The 18185-nt window shown below is 42.4% G+C and overlaps 1 protein-coding gene across 4 annotated transcripts in view; it reads left to right on the top strand.

Annotated features, from left to right (window-relative positions):
* The window catches only part of SASH1 (SAM and SH3 domain containing 1), a 913623-nt gene that overhangs the window by 720086 nt on the left and 175352 nt on the right, over positions 1-18185 (top strand). The window contains exon 1 of one of the 4 annotated variants that reach the window (XM_029056641.2): positions 6535-6854. The exons of the other annotated variants lie outside the window; for them this stretch is intronic. Coding sequence (XP_028912474.1) covers positions 6750-6854 — 105 coding nt within the window. The 5' untranslated portion in view covers positions 6535-6749. Of the gene's footprint in view, positions 1-6534; positions 6855-18185 lie in introns of those variants that run through there. 4 annotated transcript variants of the gene reach the window in all.

Here is an 18185-nt window from a genome sequence, read left to right as displayed (position 1 = left end):
CCTCAAAAGGTTGAAAACTGAGTAGGATGGACTCTTCTTTGCATGTGACAAAACATAGAGGCACAATACTGTTAACTCCCTCTTAGTCCTGAGCTTTAGGGGGGCTTTGATAAAAACGCATCTACTATAATAACACCTTGAATTTGTAAACTATTTTATTTTTCCAAAATGCTTTGAAATCAATTTTCTCATTTTGTCTTCACACCCTATCTGGTAATAAGGAGAGGCTGGTATTATCCCCATTTTATATATGGGGAAATGAAGGCTAAGTGACTTACTTGCCAGTGGTGTCAAATTAAAGCAGTGATAGAACTGGGACCAGAACTCAGTTGTTTTCCTACATTTTGAAGGAAGCTGAAATAACTTTTTGCTTTTGTAATCATTACACCCCCATCTCCACATCAAACGGAAACTCACCCTTGGTCTTAAAACACTCAGTAGACTCTCCTCCCCTCCTACCTTCCCTTGCTGATCTCCTACTTCAACCCAGCCCGCCCACTTTGCTCATCTACCCCCATCTTGGCTTTGTTGCTACCAATCCCTTGCCCACATCCTTCCTCTGGCTTGGAACTCCCTCCCCCTTCAGATATGACAATAGACCACCTTTCTCCCCACCTTCAAAACACTACTAAAGTCACATCTTCTCCAAGAGGTCTTCCCTAACTAAGCCCTCCCTTCTACTTTGTCTATGCACTTGGATCTGTTCCCATTAAGTATTCTGACGTTCACCACTCCCCCAGCCCAAAGAACTAATGTACAAAGCCACCTGAAATTTATTTTACTGTCTATTTCCCACTCTAGTCTGTAAGTTCCTTGAGGGCAGAAAATGTCCATATGTACTCTGCTTTATTGTACTCCCCCAAGTGCTTAGTACAGCGGTCTGCACACAGTAAGCACTCAATAAATACCATTGATTGATTGAACTCTCCCAAATCCTTTCCTTCATCTAACTTTCCATCATCGTCCACATTACCTTCTTCCCCATCTCTTCAGACTGTTGACAAATCCTGTCTGTTCTTTCTCCACAACGTTTCTGAATCTGCCTCTTTCTCTCCATCCTAATGTCACCATCCTGTCCAGGCACTTGTCTTTCGTAACTACTGTTTTAGCCGCCACACCAACCTTCCTGTCTTCAGTCTTCTCCCTCTCTATCCATACTTCATTCAGCTTCCTAGATCATTTTTCTAAAACAAAGTTCTGCACATATCTTCCTAATTCAATGATTGTCCATTCCTCACTGCATCAAACAGAAACTCCTGACAGTGGTTTTAAGGCATCCAGTCAGTGGCTCTGTCCCCACTACTTATTCACTCTCGCACTCTTCATTCTAATCTCATTCTCATCTGTCCTGCTGCTGGCCTCTTACACACACCTTTCCCCACTCCCTGGAACTTTCTCTCCATTTATGTCAGACAGACCACAGCCTCTCATTCAAACTCTTTGAAATAACATCTCCTCCAGGAGTTCTTCTCTGATTAATCTCTCATGCCCTCACTTTGTAGTTCCTCCATCTACCATTTCAACAAACACATCCCGCCCCAGTAAGTATTTGGCTAATCCCAACCCCACTAGTATTTCTGTGCCTATCTTATATATATATTTTATTTACACAATATATTTATGTACATATTTTATGTATATGCCATATTCTATTTCTTCTTCTTATTTATAATGTACTTTCATGTTTATCTCCCTTGTTAGTTTGCAAACTTCTTGGGGGCAGGAGTTATGTCTACTGATTCTATTGTACTCACCCTAGCTCTGTAGGGGCTCAACAAATACTATCATTGATTTTATGAAGAGTTATCCCTCCTCCGCCTTCGGTAAATGTGTTTATTTTCCTATCCAAAGGGTGAGGGTTGTTTTATCTTGGAAAGGAACTTAAATATCTTCCCCTTGCTTGGGGAACCTTATGCCTATGGCAGAAACATGTAAAATGCCATCAAAAGGCAACTAGCCTCAAGAAGACTGACATTTTACCAGTTTGCCTGGGAAGTCCTTCTGACAGTCAAAGATACTCACAAAGCTGACAGTCCTCACTGCTACTTCAGCAGCAGAGTGAAAAATGCTAATAAACCAAGTGCTAACAAGCAATATTGAAAGCTGTATCTTAGAGGCCACTTTCTTCATTGAGAGACAATCCATCAGTGCCATTTGCCAGCTGTGTGACCTAGGGCAAGTCACTTAACTTCTCTGAGCCTCAAGTTCCTTATCTGTAAAATGAGGATCCAACACTTGATCTCTCTCCTACTTGGACTGTGAGCCCTGTAAGGAATAGGGTCTGGGTCTGGCCTGATTATCTTGGATCTACCCCATCACTTAGTACAGTCCTTGCACAGAGAGTGCATATAAAGAGCACTTAACTGATACGAAAATTATTATTACTGGGTGGTTATTATGTGCAGATCCCTCTCTCTCTCTCTATATATATATTCATTTTATCTCAGAGGGATGTGTCTGGGCACTTCTGTGCTGCAAATTTCTAAAGCACCTTTATTTTCCCAAAGTGGTTTCCCATCAGCTAGCTGATATTTGACTTCACAACATCTTGAGAATAAAGAAAAGAAAGCTCTTCGTGGGCAGGGAATGTCTTCTATCTCTGTTGAATTATACTCTCCCAAATTCTTAGTGCTCAGTCCATAGTAAGCATTCAAGAGATGCCACTGATTGATTTTTCAGATCAGGGAAAAGAAAAATGAGGCACAGTGGTAAGGATTTGCTCCTGGCCACACAGCAGAGTGAAAAAGCAGGACTGGAAACAAGGGTTTCATGGCTCCAAAGCACATAATAATAATGTTGGTATTTGTTAAGCGCTTACTATGTGCAGAGCACTGTTCTAAGCGCTGGGGTAGATACAGGGTAATCAGATTGTCCCACGTGAGGCTCACAGTTAATCCCCATTTTACAGATGAGGGAACTGAGGCACAGAGAAGTGAAGTGACTTGCCCACAGTCACACAGCTGCTAAGTGGCAGAGCCGAGATACGAACCCATGACCTCTGACTCCCAAGCCTGGGCTCTTTCCACTGAGCCATGCTGCTTCTCTAATATGCCTTTCCACAATATGCCTTTCTGCATTTCAATCCCAATTTTCTTTTACCCACTCTCTTCTGGCTCACACACTCCTCTCTTCTTCCTCCTCAACCTCTCCGCTGAGTGGCACAAGTGGTAGTTGAGGCTGTAAACTCCTTGTGGGCAGGTATCCTGTCTATCAACTCTATTGTATTGTCCTTTCCCAACCACTTAGTACAATTCTCTGTACACAGCAAGCCTCAAATGAATGCCATTGTTGACTGATTGACTGAACAAATGTAGACACCTGAAATTTAACGGCATAAGGAGGAGTCGGGGATATTGAAAAGGTTGGGAAGCTGGTGAGTAGTGGGTGAAGAGGCCAGATAAGTAAGAAGGAGAGCACATTGAAGTCAGTGGTCAAGTTATTGCTTGATGCACATGGAAAACTGTATGCTTTTGAGGAAGAGAAAGATCTGGACAGAATGAATTTAAAGAAGATGATCCAGACTGGAGAGTGTACGTAGACTGAAGAGGGGAGAAATTGGAGTCAGGGACACCAGTGAGCTGGCTGATATGGTAATCTAATCAGGAGATAAAGAGATCTTGAATGAGGATGATTAGTCTCTGACAAGACCGGAGAGTTTCCAATCCCAAGATGAAGAAATATGAAGGCTGTTAGCTCTTTGAAGTTTGACCTCCTCCCAGGCCTCACACCTCACCTGAAAATCCACATACCTTTCATCCTTACGCACAAAATGAAAAGTTGACATCTTTTATTCCATTTTAAATATTATTGTCCTAAAGCAAGAATTTTGACTGAAAATAGAATGTAAATAGCTCCAAGGGCTCCTTTTATTTCAATAATGTTGTCTGACTTGTTTGACCATAATTTTTTCTTTAAATAGTACCTATCCTCTTAGCCAGCCAAAGCATGATATCACCAGTGAGGAGGCGGGCAGTAAGTCTCATTGTACAGAGGAGGAAACTGCAATATAGAAAGGTTACACAGGCTTTGCCAAGGGTCACAGGGTGAGTCAGAGGCAAAGACAGGATTCTTCATCCTAGTTAGCCCTCTTTCTTTCACAGCTAAACAAAGTATGGTGATGTTTGAAATGGAAAAAATCACTACCGCTTACAAGGAAAGTTAATATAGGGAGTCATCATTCCTTTATAGAGCAGCAAAAAGTTATTTTACCTAGAAGATATTTTCTGCAATTTGTTGAACTCCAAAGAAAATAGCACTTTTTTTTTGGAATTCAAAAAAAAAAAAAACCCACCAAAAAACCCAAGTTATTGAAACCCAAAACTTTACAAAACTTTTCCAGGTTTACCTTTCTTCTGTATTCCTAGCCCTGTTCCCCATTACTCATATGTCATAGTGAAAAAACTTCAGTTTATTATTTATCTTGTCCTAACTGGATGTTGTTCTAATAGGTGTGTAATATTTAATTTCCTTTCTCTTCTAACAAAATCTATCATTGGAACTGAAAAAAAAAACTCAAACATAAATCAATCAAGAAAATAGTTCGTAAAATGCAGTTGCAGCGGGTGTGAACGGATGGATTGTAATTTGGAACCGCTCTTTGGTACTTTAGCAGGAAATACTCTGGTACTTTAGCAAAAGAGCTTGGGGAATTCTGTCTCCTCAAAGAGACAAGAAAGCGTGTGTCTCCTCTACCGAAGGTAGAATTTTTATTTTTTAATTTCCATCTCCCTAGGGCAACCTACATCCTTGTGCAACATACTCCCTTTCGCATGTAGGCACATGTTGACCTGTGGTTCCCTATACATGCGGTGATTAATTTACAAGCTCAAGGGTGGCACTCTTTTTAGAAAGATACAACGCAGAAACAGCAAAAATAATGACTTTTTAAAGGATCAGGAAAATCATTCCTTGCCACATATATATCCATAGGCTGCTTCCTTCAAAAAACAGTCCATCTCAGATCTTTCCCTCAGAAAAACACACACAAATAATTGACTGTTGACCGAACGCGTAGCAAACATAACATTTACATCTAAAAATAACCTTGCACGCTTCACATAAAGACACCATTGATCCCAAGTGAATGCTTGCCCAGGTTAGGTGGGGAAGGTTGACATAGCTGCGGTAATGCATGTGGGGGTGCAGCAGCAAAACAACCAACCTGATAATAAAGCCGAAGACTCCTTCCTGCGTAAGCTTTCAGTCCTTGATATTTTGCAAACGTCTTGCTCAACCAAGGCAGGGTTAGGATTCCTTAAGCGCAGAAGGTTAGGTGAGTTATGCCGTCAAGGTGGGGGAATCTCAAAGATGGAAGCTGCGTGACTTAGTGAATCCCGGCTCTGCCACTTGGCAGCTGGGTGACCGTGGGCATGTCACTTAACTTCTCTGTGCCTCAGTTACCTCATCTGTAAAATGGGGATTAACTGTGAGCCTCACGTGGGACAACCTGATGACTCTGCATCTCCCCCAGTGCTTAGAACAGTGCTCTGCACATAGCAAGCACTTAACAAATACCAACATTATTATTATTATTATTAGTGTTATTAGTGGAAAGAGCCCGGGCTTGGGAGTCAGAGGTCATGGATTCTAATCCCGCTTCTGCCACTTGTCAGCTGTGCGACTTTGGGCAAGTCACTTAACTTCTCTGTGCCACAGTTACCCCATCTGTATAATGGGGATTAAGACTGTGAGCCCCACGTGGGACAACCTGATCACCTTGTATCCCTCCAGCGCTTAGAACAGTGCTTTGCACATAGTAAGCGCTTAACAAATACCATCATCATCATCATCATCCTCTGTGCCACAGTTACCCCATCTGTAAAATGGGGATTAAGACGGTGAGCCCCACGTGGGGCAACCCGAGAATCTTGTATCTACCCCAGCTCTTGGACAAATACCGTCATCATTATTATTATTATTATCGAACGACACTAACTCCTTGTTGAGTCTGCAGGCGGTGGTAGTTTAAAGGTTCACTTTCCGCAGTCCCCGTGACCGAAAATGTTTCAAGCGAGTAGCTCGATTGGAAACTTGGGCACACCAGAGGCCGCAGCGGGGCTGCTCTTTTCAACGGGCGATCTGTTCTCCTGTCCGTGGCTCATTTCCATGCAAAGAGCCTGACATCAGACTACCTTTTGTTGCTCAAAAGCTTTCCTTAGCTGGGTGGAGGGAGAGAGGGAGCGGTGAAGTTGGAAGCGCTCATTTTGAAGACAGGGATCCTGGGGAGGAGAAGGAGGGTGGGGGGGGTACCTAAAAGTTGCAAAGGAGGCGCAGGGCACCCCCTTATTTCTCCAGGACTGGCAGGAGGGGGTGAAGAGGGGTGGCATCGGGTTTTCCTTCCAGTTTCTCGGAGGGACGCCTTGCCAGAGGCCCCCTCCCCACCCAGCCATCCCCGTGGTCCATCTTTTTGCCTCCAGCCACCCTGTCCCTCTGTGTGGCTCAGGCAGGAAAGGTTTTTTTTGGGGGGGTGGGGGATGGGGAAGGGTGGGTGGGCTTCAGGGAGCTGCCGTGCCCCAGGGGCACTCCGGCTGGGCCCGGGAGGAATTGGGGGGCTGCCCTAAGGCCGGCTGAAGGGAGGCCGGGCCTGTGTGCCTGCGTCGGTGCGCAGGGGCGTTGTGGTGCGCTTGTGCGCCCTTGGGGAGGTTGTGGTGTGTTGTGTGTTCGCGCGAGCGTAGAAGCGCTGGGGAAGAGTCGCCGGGGAAGACACCGGGGTCCCAGGGAGCTCCGGACGGGGGTCCGGGAAGGCGACCATGGACGAGGACGAGGAGGCTCGGCCGGCCCCGCAGGACCCGGCGGCCGAAGGGGTCATGTCCGAGGCTTTCTCCAGGCTCTGGACGGATGTCATGGGGATACTGGTGAGTTGTTGTGGAGGAGGAACGGGGGCGGGGGGGGGGGGGATCATTCTGCCCTCTCCCCAGCGCTTAGGGAAGTGTTCTGCACACGGTAAAGCGCTCAGCAAGTACCGGGGATGGAGAGTCCCAACAGCTCCGCACTTTTTTGGGTGGACTGCCAATTCTGTTGTATTGTAGGCTCCCGAGCGCTCAGGACAGTGTTCTGCACACTGTAAAGCGCTCAGCAAGTATTGGCATTGGAGAGTCCAAACAGCTCCGCACCCACTTTTGGACAGGGAATGTGCCTGCTAGCTCTGTTGTAGTGTGGTCTCCCGAGCGCTTAGGACAGTGTTCTGCACACTGTAAAGAGCTCAGCAAGTCCTGGAGTTGGAGAGTCCAAACAAGTCCGCACCCACCTTTTGGGCAGGGAATGTGGTTGCTAATTCTGTTGTATTGTAGTCTCCCGAGCGCTCAGGACAGTGTTCTGCACACTGTAAAGCGCTCAGCAAGTACCGGCGATGGAGAGTCCAAACAGCTCCGCGATCCGCACTCACCTTTTGGATGGTCTGCTAATTCTATTGTACTCTCCCAAGCGCTCAGTACAGTGTTCTAAACACAGTAAAGCTCTCAGCAAGTACCGGTGATGGAGAGTCCAAACAGCTCCGTGATCCGCACCCACCTTTTGGGCAGGGAATGTGTCTGCTAATTCTGTTGTGTTGTACTCTCCCAAGCGCTCAGTACAGTGTTCTGCACACAGTAAGACTGTGAGCCTAACATTGGGCAGGGATTGTCTCTATCTGTTGCCGAATTGTCCATTCCAAGCGCTTAGTACAGTGCTCTGCACAGAGGAAGCACTCAATAAATACTATTGAATGAATTAAGCACGTAATAAGTACCACTGATTGATCGAGGGGATGGAGTTCAAATATCTCCACGATCAGTACCCACCTTTTGGGCAGGGAAGGTGTCTGCTAATTCTGTGTACTCTCCCAAGCGCTCAGTACGGTGTTCTGCACACAGTAAGCGCTTAATAAGTTCCACTGATTGATCGAGGAGATGGAGTCCAAACATCTCCGAGATCACCATCCATCTTTTGGGCAAGAAATGTGCCTGGTATTTCTGTTGTAGTGCACTCTCCCACTTGCTCAGTAAGAATAATAGTAATTATGGTACTTGTTAAGTGCTTACGATGTGCCAAGCACTGTTCTAAACGCCGTGTTCAGCACACAGTAAGTGCGTAATAACTACCATTAATTAATTGAAGGAATGCAGAAGCAGCGTGGCTCAGTGGAAGGATCCCGGCCATGGGAGTCAGAGGTTGTGGGTTCTAATCTTGGCTCTGTCACTTGTCAGCTGTGTGACTCTGGACAAGTCACTTAACTTCTCTGTGCCTCAGTTACCTCATCTGTAAAATGAGGATTAAAACTGTGTGCCCCGCATGGGACAACCTGATTACCTTGCATTTCCCCCAGCGCTTAGAACAGTGCTTGGCACATAGTAAGAGCTTAACAAATACCATCGTTACTATTATTATTATCAGCACCCACGTATGGGCAGGGGCTGTGTCTGCTAATTTCTGTTGTAGTGCACTCTCCCAAGCGCTCAATACAATGTTCTGCACACAGTAAGCGTGTAATAAGTGCCATTGATTGATTGAGGGGATGGAGGGGAAATACAAACATCTCCAAGATCAGCACCACATTATGGGCAGGGAATGTCTGCTAATTCTGTTGTAGTGTACTCTCCCAAACGCTTAGTACAGTGTTCTGTACACAGTAAGCACTTAATAAGTACCACTGATTGATGAGTACAAACATCTCCTAGATCAGCACCCACATTATGGGCACGGAATGTGTCTACTAATTCTAATGTACCCTCCCAAGCTCTTAGTACAGTGCTCCGCACATAGTAAGTGCTCAATAAATACGATCGATTGATTTATATATGTAGTACTGATGCCAAAACCCATCGCTTTTCCATTCGCAGTCAGCGTGGTCATACTTTTACTTTGTTTGGAGAGCAAGATGGGCCCTTGTGAGGATTAACCAAGTGGAATTGGGTGTCTGTTTCTGAAAACTGACCAGCCTCCAAAGATCAGTGGGAGATCAGTAGGTTTAAAGGTCTTTAATGGAGTGGGAATGGAGGGTGTTTTAATCTTGCAGTACCTGCCAAGAAGTTAGTCTGGCAAAAACCAATTGTCATGTAGAAAACTCATGTAAATAAAGTGGCTTTAACTTGTTAGCAATCTCAGTTGCATTTTGATCGGGGATGACTCTATTGAAAAACCTATTCTATTTAAGTAAACAGTCCTTCAAAGAAGATATTATTTGTCAGTGAAAGTTTACTTGCTCATTTGCAGCTGTCCAAGCCAGAAGTCTTTCTCTTGTACTTTGTTTACACCCTCAAAAGACACTCAACAGTTGAATCTAATGTTTTGTTATGTATTTTGAATAACTAATACTCAAAACACCCTACAGCCTGGGGTAATCGTTGAAACTTTGTTTTATGAAGAGAGGATGAGGCCAATCTTCCGTGAACTTCGTGATCGTAGGCTTGTGGGTCTGTCGTGGGAAGGAGGAAGTAGCCGGATTTGCAGGGTGGTGTCTAATTCTCAACCAAATGACAGGTTAAATTTTAAAACTGGATAAATCCTTAGTTGTGTTTTCAAATATTTGTTTACCTGAAGAAGTTCAATGAGTTAAAGAGATTGGCATGTGTGTCATTATTTTAATCATGCTCTACATTTGGTTTCCCTCTCTCCCCCAGTCGGACTTCCATAATCCCCTCTTTCATACTGTCAATGATTTTACCAGTGTTATTATTGTACTTAATGTAAAAAAACTGAAGGATGAGTCATTTTTTTTTTACAAACTTCTTCATTGCCAATACTTATATTTTTAGAATATTCTTATGTGACACCAAGACACCTGTTTTCTAACTTTTAAGCAGTTGTGATTTTTTTGGTAAAATTCTTTTCATACCACTGCATTTAGAAAGAGTACCTTACTAGGCTGTCCTTTTTAAAAAAATTCCAAAAGCAAGAAAAACACTTCTGATATTATTGTCTTAGGTGCTACCTTGGAAATCATCACTGACTGAGCAAATCAGTTTAGCAGCACCCTAAACTACTTCCACCACTTTTCAGTCAGTGGCTTTCAGGTGTAAAAAAAAAGGATCAAAGTTAGTTAGCAAGTTTTTATGAAGCCCATTTGGCACGTTTCTGAGGAGCAGTTTTCTCTTCCCTGGCCAGTTCCAGCTTTCTGTTGGCCAGTTGTAGTGAAGAAGTGTTGGCTCACTTAAAGCCGGGGTGGGGCACAAGGAGACCAAACCTGTTATTCAATGGGCCGAAGTGTGAGGGAAGAAAATATGTACTTCTTCCACATAGTATGGGGCAGGGTTTGAAAGTATTTAAGCCCTGGCATAAACAGGATGGTTTCCTATGTGAGTTCCCTCCCTGTACGGCTTGTTTTTCGGTAGGCTCACTGAGTCATTTACATTCTGTCCTAAAGAATGATCTGGCAAATTGACTTACAACTGAGGTTCTTATTCCTTGGGTTTAGGTGTCTAAAGGGAAGGATTCAGGTTGGAGCAAAGAAGGGACATTTCAACTTGGCTGGTATCCATCATATTTTAAGGCCTGTTACATAACCTTTGCTGTCAAGAACTAATCTGCCCACTTGAAAATGTGGCGATGGGTATGGTTTGTGTGAGTCACCTTTAACCAATACCCCTGGAGCCACACTGCTCACAGATTAGCTGGAAGGCTGCAGAGGCTGCTCCCAAATTTACTGAAGTGGTGCAATGCCAGTCCCTTCCTCTCTCTTAGATTGCGAGACCCTTGAGGGACAAGGGACCGTGTGTAATTCCCACCTGTGTCCTCTCTCCCAGTGCTTCGAATAGTGCTCTGCACAAAGTAAGAACTTAATAAATACTACCACAACTTTTCTTTTCACCTATGGTGATGTTGATGCAAATGATGGCCTAGCCAGCCCTCAAAACAACATAGTTGGTTCATACTGTGTGCAGAGGACTGTACTAAGCTTTTGGAAACTGTCCACAAAGGTCTTACAGTCCAGAAGGGGATGGACAGATATCAAAACAAGTAAACAGGCATCAATAGCATTAATGTAAATAAATAGAATTAAAGATTCACACATCAAAACAAGTAAACAGGCATTAATGTAAATAAATAGAATTACAGATATGTACATATATAAACAAGTACTGTGGGGTGGGAGGGTAGAGCAGAGAGAGCGAGTCGGAGCAACGCAGAGGGGGAGCTGAGGAAAATGGGTCTTATACTGGGAAGGCCTCTTGGAGGAGGTGAGCTTCAGTAGGACTTTGAAAGGGGGAAGCGTGATTGTTTGGTCGATGTGAGGAGGCAAGACATGGGCCAGGGGTCGATGGTGGGACAATCAAGAACGTGGCACAGTGAGAAGGTTAGCACCAGAGGAGTGGAGTGAGCAGGCTGGAATGTAGGAGAGAAGGGAGGTGAGGTAGGAAGGGGCAAGGTGATGGAGAGCTTTGAAGCCAATAGTGAGGAGTTTTTGCTTGATATGGAGATTGATAGGCAACCACTGGAGATTTTTGAGGAGGGGGGTGACCTGTCCAGAACGTTTCTGTAGAAAGATAATCTGGGCCACAGAGTGAAGTATAGATTGAAGTGGGCAGAGACAGGAGGTTGGGAGGTTAGAAAAGATGCTGAAGCAGTAATCCAGTTGGGATAGGATGAATGATTATAAATTCTAGAGTTGTAATATGCATTCATTCAATCATATTTATTGAGAGCTGCTTGGAAAGTACAGTTTGTCAGCAGAGACACAATCCCTACCCAACCACAGGCTCACGGTCTAGAAGGGGGTAGACAGACAATAAGACAAAACAAAACAAGTAGATAGGCAAGTAAAAGTGTGTAAAAGGCTTACATTAGAATTTGTTTTCCAGTGATTCCAAAAAACTGTTGAGAAGATAGAAGGTCTGAGAGATAGATTTGGTAGTTCCTAACTTCAAAGAATCCCTGAAGGTGGAAGAGAACCTCAGATTTAATAATAATAATAACGTTGGTATTTGTTAAGCGCTTACTATGAGCAGAGCACTGTTCTAAGTGCTGGGGTAGATACAGGGTAATCAGGTTGTCCCACGTGAGGCTCACAGTTAATCCCCATTTTACAGATGAGGTAACTGAGGCACAGAGAAGTTAAGTGACTTGCCCACAGTCACACAGCTGACAAGTGGCAGAGTCAGGAGTCAAACCCATGACCCCTGACTCTGAAGCCCAGGCTCTTCCCACTGAGCCACGCTGCTTCCCCACTTTAGGACAGAATTTAGGACTTCTGTCATGGCTATTGTGGGGGTTATTTGCACATAGTAAACGCTTAACAAATACCAACATTATTATTATTATTGTGAACGGAATAACATAAGGTTAAGTTGTATTTCTAAAAAAAAAAAACCTTCATAGATGATGATGAATATTGTCGAAGCCTTGGATTTGAAGACAAATATATGCCTGGAGAACGTTGTGGATTGTGCTTTTAGAGAAGAATCCTGATGTATGATTACAGTCATTATATGCAACCACAAATTAGAAGAACCTTTGTCATTTATTACAAGTGGAATCTATTTGGAGTCATATTCAACTCTGCAAGGTCAAACCACTGATGCTCATAATAAATGCTAGATAGCAGAACTAAAGGTAAATAGAATTAAAAGAAAATGAAAAGCCATAGAAGTTAAAATGTCGAATCATCTGGCACAGTGGTTCTTAAAGAAAATTCTACCATGATCATATGCCATTCACCACAGCATTTTGTTGACTACATTAAAAAAAAAATTGGCTGGTAAAAAAAATCAAACTCCCCATGGAACATCCATAAAATTTCATAATGCTGTTTTTCATTTCTCTCACCGTATTTATGTTTGTGTTTCTTCATCTTTGGGTCTCAGACTGCTGTCTCCACTCTTAATTCATCCATTCAATAATTAATAATAATAATTGTGGTTTTTGTTGAACACTTACTATGTACCAAGTACTGTATTAAGCTCTGGGATAGATACAAGATCACCAGGTCCTCTTTGGGGCTCCAAGTCCAAGTGGGAGAAAGAACAGGTATTGACTCCCCATTTTGCAGATGAGGGAACTGAGGCACAGTGAAGTGAAGTGATTTGCCCAAAGTCAAATAGCAGACAAGTGGCAGAGCTGGGATTAGATCCCAGCTCCTCAGACTCCCAGGGCCTTTCTTTTCACTAGGCCCCTCTGCTTTTCTATTTCTCTGGCTCTTTCTAGGTCTCTCTTTGGTTGCATCAAAGTTATTTTAAATATGGCCACAGTAGAGAAATGCTATTAAAATTTTTTTTAGCAACATGATGATGTTTATAATTATTATTAGTAATAATAATAATGTTGGAATTTGTTAAGCGCTTACTATGTGCAGAGCATTGTTCTAAGTGCTGGGGTAGACACACGGTAATCATGTTGTCCCACGTGAGGCTCACGGTCTTAGTCCCCATTTTACTAATGAGGGAACTGGGGCACAGAGAAGTGAAGTGACTTGCCCACAGTCACACAGCTGACAAGCGGCAAATAGTTGAGAGGATGTTGGTGAAGCTATCATTTTGGCAATTTCTCAAGCAAAAGGTGGTCTTTTTGGTAGGAAAACTGAAATGGTTGTGAGTTTTGGGTAGTTGAGGAACCATACAGTGTAGGTGTAGGACTTTGGAAATGCAAGAAACCTGTGTTTTCTTAACAGTGAACTAGCTTTTTTAAGTCTGTCATTGTCTGGAACCTCTGGTTTTGAGAATGGCAGTCTCTAGGGGAACCACACTTGATTTTTTTTTACCAGATAGGTACAGATATTCCGGAATTTTCCCTAGGGAATTATTTTTAAGAGAAACTCTTATGGTAAAAAAAAATATGGTTAATTAGGAATTTTGGATTTTCAGTAATCTAGATTCTGGGAAATTAAGTGTTATCATTTGCTTTTCTTGCTCTTGCCTTTTCATCATTTCAGATTCATTGGGGAAGGAGTGAACACTCCAGTAAACCCTGTTAGCTTGGTCAGAAGTTTGGGGAGCTAGAAAAGATGGTAAGAATAAGCTAAAGAAAAAAGTTAGGATTAGCTGCAGATTTCAATTATCTATTCTTTCCTTGTTTTTTATCCCCCTTCCTACCCCAACTTTTAATGCCACAGATAATTAAGAGTTGGCAGTATTATAATCTACCATTGGCAGGCTCTTTTCCTTGCAGGGCTGCTTGGATTTCTTTAGGAATGAGGGGCAAAATCCTGGTTATTTATTTTCCTTCCTATCTCTGGATTGTGTGTAAAGAAGTCGAATGTTTCCTTGAGTGGTGTCATTACAACAAAGTACAGAAAGTAACATTTTAGCTGAAGATGTTGAGATACTTAGAGTATCAACAAAAAGAGTAGATGGCATTTGATTCTATGTATTTTAATTTCTGTTTCAAGGACGTTGAAGCAACTATAAATCTCTAGGAAGTTTATAACCAGAACATTTTGTAAAACAATAAGTAAAAGAATTATGTAGTGTATAGTCCTTTGTCGTAAAAGGAGGCAGTATCTCTGTGGAAGAAGAAAGGTCTATTTGTATCTGCCTGCCACAGATTCCAGTATTTGAATCACACCAGTGACTTTTTTTCCCCGTCAAGCTATTTTTCAAATATGTTAGGCAAAGTTTTATTAGTTTTTGAATAAAATTTTACATTTATTCCCTCTAGTACACCATTGAGTTGCTATGTGGAGAGTGGATTACTAAGTGGAATAAGTTTGTAAGACTAAAAATGAGTACAATAACTTACTGTGCAGTTCTTGTGATAAAACATATTTTTCCCAGCCTGTAGCTTTTGTGAATAAATCCCCAAATAAGTGAATTGTGACTTGCTGACCTGCTTTTGACTACTTATCTGGTCTCTGTTCTGTGGCTAGCTAATAAAATGTTAATAAAATGCCAGCACCAATCCTTTATGAGTAAAAGGGCCTCGGAGATAACCTATCTTGTATCTTTTCCTTGCTTGTCAAGTCACATAATACAGATGTCTCCATCAAAGCACCTATGAGACAGGGCTGGCAAAAGGTTGATTAGCTTTCTGTTTCAACATCTTTTTAAAAGAGACATTTCACGGGTGCCTTTCATCAGTCTCAAGAGATGGGATTAGAATAGGAATAAGGAATTTGTACCTACAGTCCCATAACCAGGATTGTTCTCCAAGCTGGTCTAAAAGTAATTCATAATACACTGATTCCTTAAGTTTCTCTGAGAGTTGATTTTCCTCTTCAGCTCTCCACTACCTTTCCTTTCTTTCTCTTTTCCCTTCCATTCCCTTCCCTTGCCTCCCTAGAGATTGGGTAGGTGAAGGGGAATATAAAATCGAGAAAAATCAGCACTCAAAGGAAGCAATAATGAAAATATATCAAGTCCTGGTTACACTTTGATTGGATTTAGGGAAACTTTGATGAAACCTAATCTGTCACTAATTGAACTTTATTTTTTATCATGGATCTAGAGGAATAGAAATGTTAATAAAACTGCTTTATTTAAATTGGAAATCTCCTCTTAAACAAATGCCTTCAAATGTGAATTTTTTTGTATCTTTTTCAGTCCCTATTTAATAGGGACAGGGAACAGGTAACACTAAAGGAACAACACATGCATGCAGTAAATATCATTGATTGATTTACTCACATCCTATTGACATGCCAAAGTTCACATGACTGTAGCTTCAGAATTTAGTGGTGACCAAAAACTTTGGATACTTATACTATGACATTTTCAAAGGGCTGTATTTTCAGAGAGATGGTATGTACAAAAGGTGTTAGATTTTTGTTGATTATAGTTGGAACTATGAAAATATCTATAATCACATGTTAGATTGCCATGGAATTAATTATTCATTTGAAATCAAATACTAATTGTGGTATTTGTTATGCACTTACTGTGTGCCAAGGACTGCTGAGTACCAGGGTAAAATAAAGTGCAATTGGATCCGATAGGGGCCCTCTCCCATATAGGTCTCCCAGACTAAGAGGGAGGGCCACAATCAGATTTTCCCCACTGATTCATCTCTTGCCCTTTCTGTGGTTGTGTTACTGAGTCTAGTTTTCCAATGTGTGAGGGTTACTTATCTTTGAAATTCTGGATTACCCTACTTTAGTTAAATGTATTTGTTTTCTTTGAACAAACCCCCTTTGAATAAAACTCATTATTTTTGTTTGTGACATTTGAAGTCCTATTACATTAAGGAATACCTACAGAAATACATATCTAGGTATAGGGTTGTTTTCCTGGTACTAAGCAGATGTTAATAAAAGAAACACATGCTCTCCATTTTAGGAAGACTTACCCCTCCCTCCTTCCTCCCAGCCAATACTGTAGTCCTATAAATCTCTATAGTTTAAAAATTCAGTTGTTAACTGAGGTGATTGGTATTCTTGATCAGTTGGGGCACAGAGTTTGTTTTGTATAATAAGCATTTAGTAAATTCACAAAGTAGCAAAAGTGGGTCACCCAATGATTTTCAATCATATATTGAGCTGCTATGTAGTTGCGCTGTCTTGAATGGAATAGTTTCCACGTTGTCTTTTGCAATAACAGATAAATCTTTCACAATTGCTATTCAAATCTTTTTTGGGTCTTGTTCCAATTAGGTGATGATCTGAAGATATCATGTTTGCTAGAGCTAGATGCGTCAGGTCCTAATCAACCTGGAAATTGTGCAGCATTGTGAAAACCCACTTCAAGGCAATAAATCTATATGTCGTCTCAAGGGTTCACAGAGCTTTACCCAATAGATTGAAATCCTCTGGAGGGCAGGGACCACGTATTTTGCTTCTCCCAAGCACTTAGCACAGGCTCTGCACACAGTATTCATTCATAACTACTATCGATCATCACACATAAAACGTGCTAAAACCAATGCTTTGATGAAATTTTCACACTTCATAGTCCGTGAAACATAAGTAGATATTATATTGTGGTTTTTCTTGGTAATTGACCTTAGAGAGAGGATTCCCAGGTGGATTTTTTTTTCTTTTTTGACCTTATCTGCTCTATTCCTCAAAGATTTCAATGCATGGAAAGACGAGTCATTTTTGTGTGTGTGACTTCACCCAGTGCTTAGGACAGTCCTCTTCAGTCCCTTCCTTTCCCTGCTCTTCTTCAATCCTGTCGTTTTTTTCAGCAGTATGCCCAGAGGGGATCTCCCACTTCCGCTCAAAATCCACCTCCTCCACCTGCACCTCCAACCCATATCTCTAGACTGTAAACTTGTTGTGGGCAGGGAACATGTTTACTGACTCTTTTATATTGTACTCTACCAAATGCCAAATCAATTTGATTGATCCCTTCTCATCTTATCAAAACATACATCCCCTTCATTCTTTCCTCCCTGACTGCCATCTTCAACTGTTCACTTTACGATGGCTTCTTCCCTACTGCTTTTAAACGTGCTCATCTAGCCCCTTGACCTCACAGCTCCCTCCAGTCATCAGTCTATCTCCATCCTTCTTTTCCTCTCCAAACTTCTTAGCCCACTGCCTGCACTTCCTCTCCTCCAGTTCTCTCCTTGAGAATCTAATCTGGCTTCCATTCCCTTCACTCCAATAAAATTGCCCACTCAAAGTGACCAATGACCTCCTTCTTGCCAAATCTAATGGCTTCTATGGCATTTTAATCCTGTTTGACCCCTCACCTGCCTTTGAAACTGTGGGCCACCTGCTTATACTGGAAACATTATCCAACCTTGCCTTCACTGACACTCTCCTCGTTTTATTCTCCTCCTGACTCTCTGGCCACTCATTCTCAGTCTCTTCTGTGGGCTCCTCCTCTGCCTCCCACCCCCAAACTGTGGGAGTCTCTCGAGGCTCAGTTCTTGGTCTCTTTCTATTCTCCATCTATTTACCCTCTCTTGGAGAACTCATTTTCTCCCTCAACTTCTACACAGATGATCTCCAATAATAATAATAATAATAATAATGTGTGTATTTGTTAAGCACTTACTATGTGCCAAACACTGTTCTAAGCGCTGGGGTAGATACAGGGAAATCAGGTTGTCCCACTTGAGGCTCACAGTCTTAATCCCCATTTTACAGATGAGGTAACTGAGGCACAGAGAAGTCAAGTGACTTGCCCAAAGTCACACAGCTGACAGGTGGTGAAACCGGGATTAGAACCCACGACCTCTGACTCCTAAGCCCGGGCTCTTTCCACTGAACCACGCTGCTTCTCCAAATCTACCTTTGGAAACAGCATGGCCTAGTGGATAGAGCATGGGCCTGGGAGTCAGAAGGCATCCAACCCAATTATCTCTACCCCAGCACTTAGAACAGTGCCTGGCACATA

This window comes from Ornithorhynchus anatinus, chromosome 2, assembly GCF_004115215.2.
Source record: "Ornithorhynchus anatinus isolate Pmale09 chromosome 2, mOrnAna1.pri.v4, whole genome shotgun sequence".
Classification (NCBI taxonomy): Eukaryota; Metazoa; Chordata; class Mammalia; order Monotremata; family Ornithorhynchidae; genus Ornithorhynchus; species Ornithorhynchus anatinus.
The sequence above is the reverse complement of the archived record's forward strand: the minus strand, read 5'-3'. Positions and strand labels throughout refer to the sequence as shown.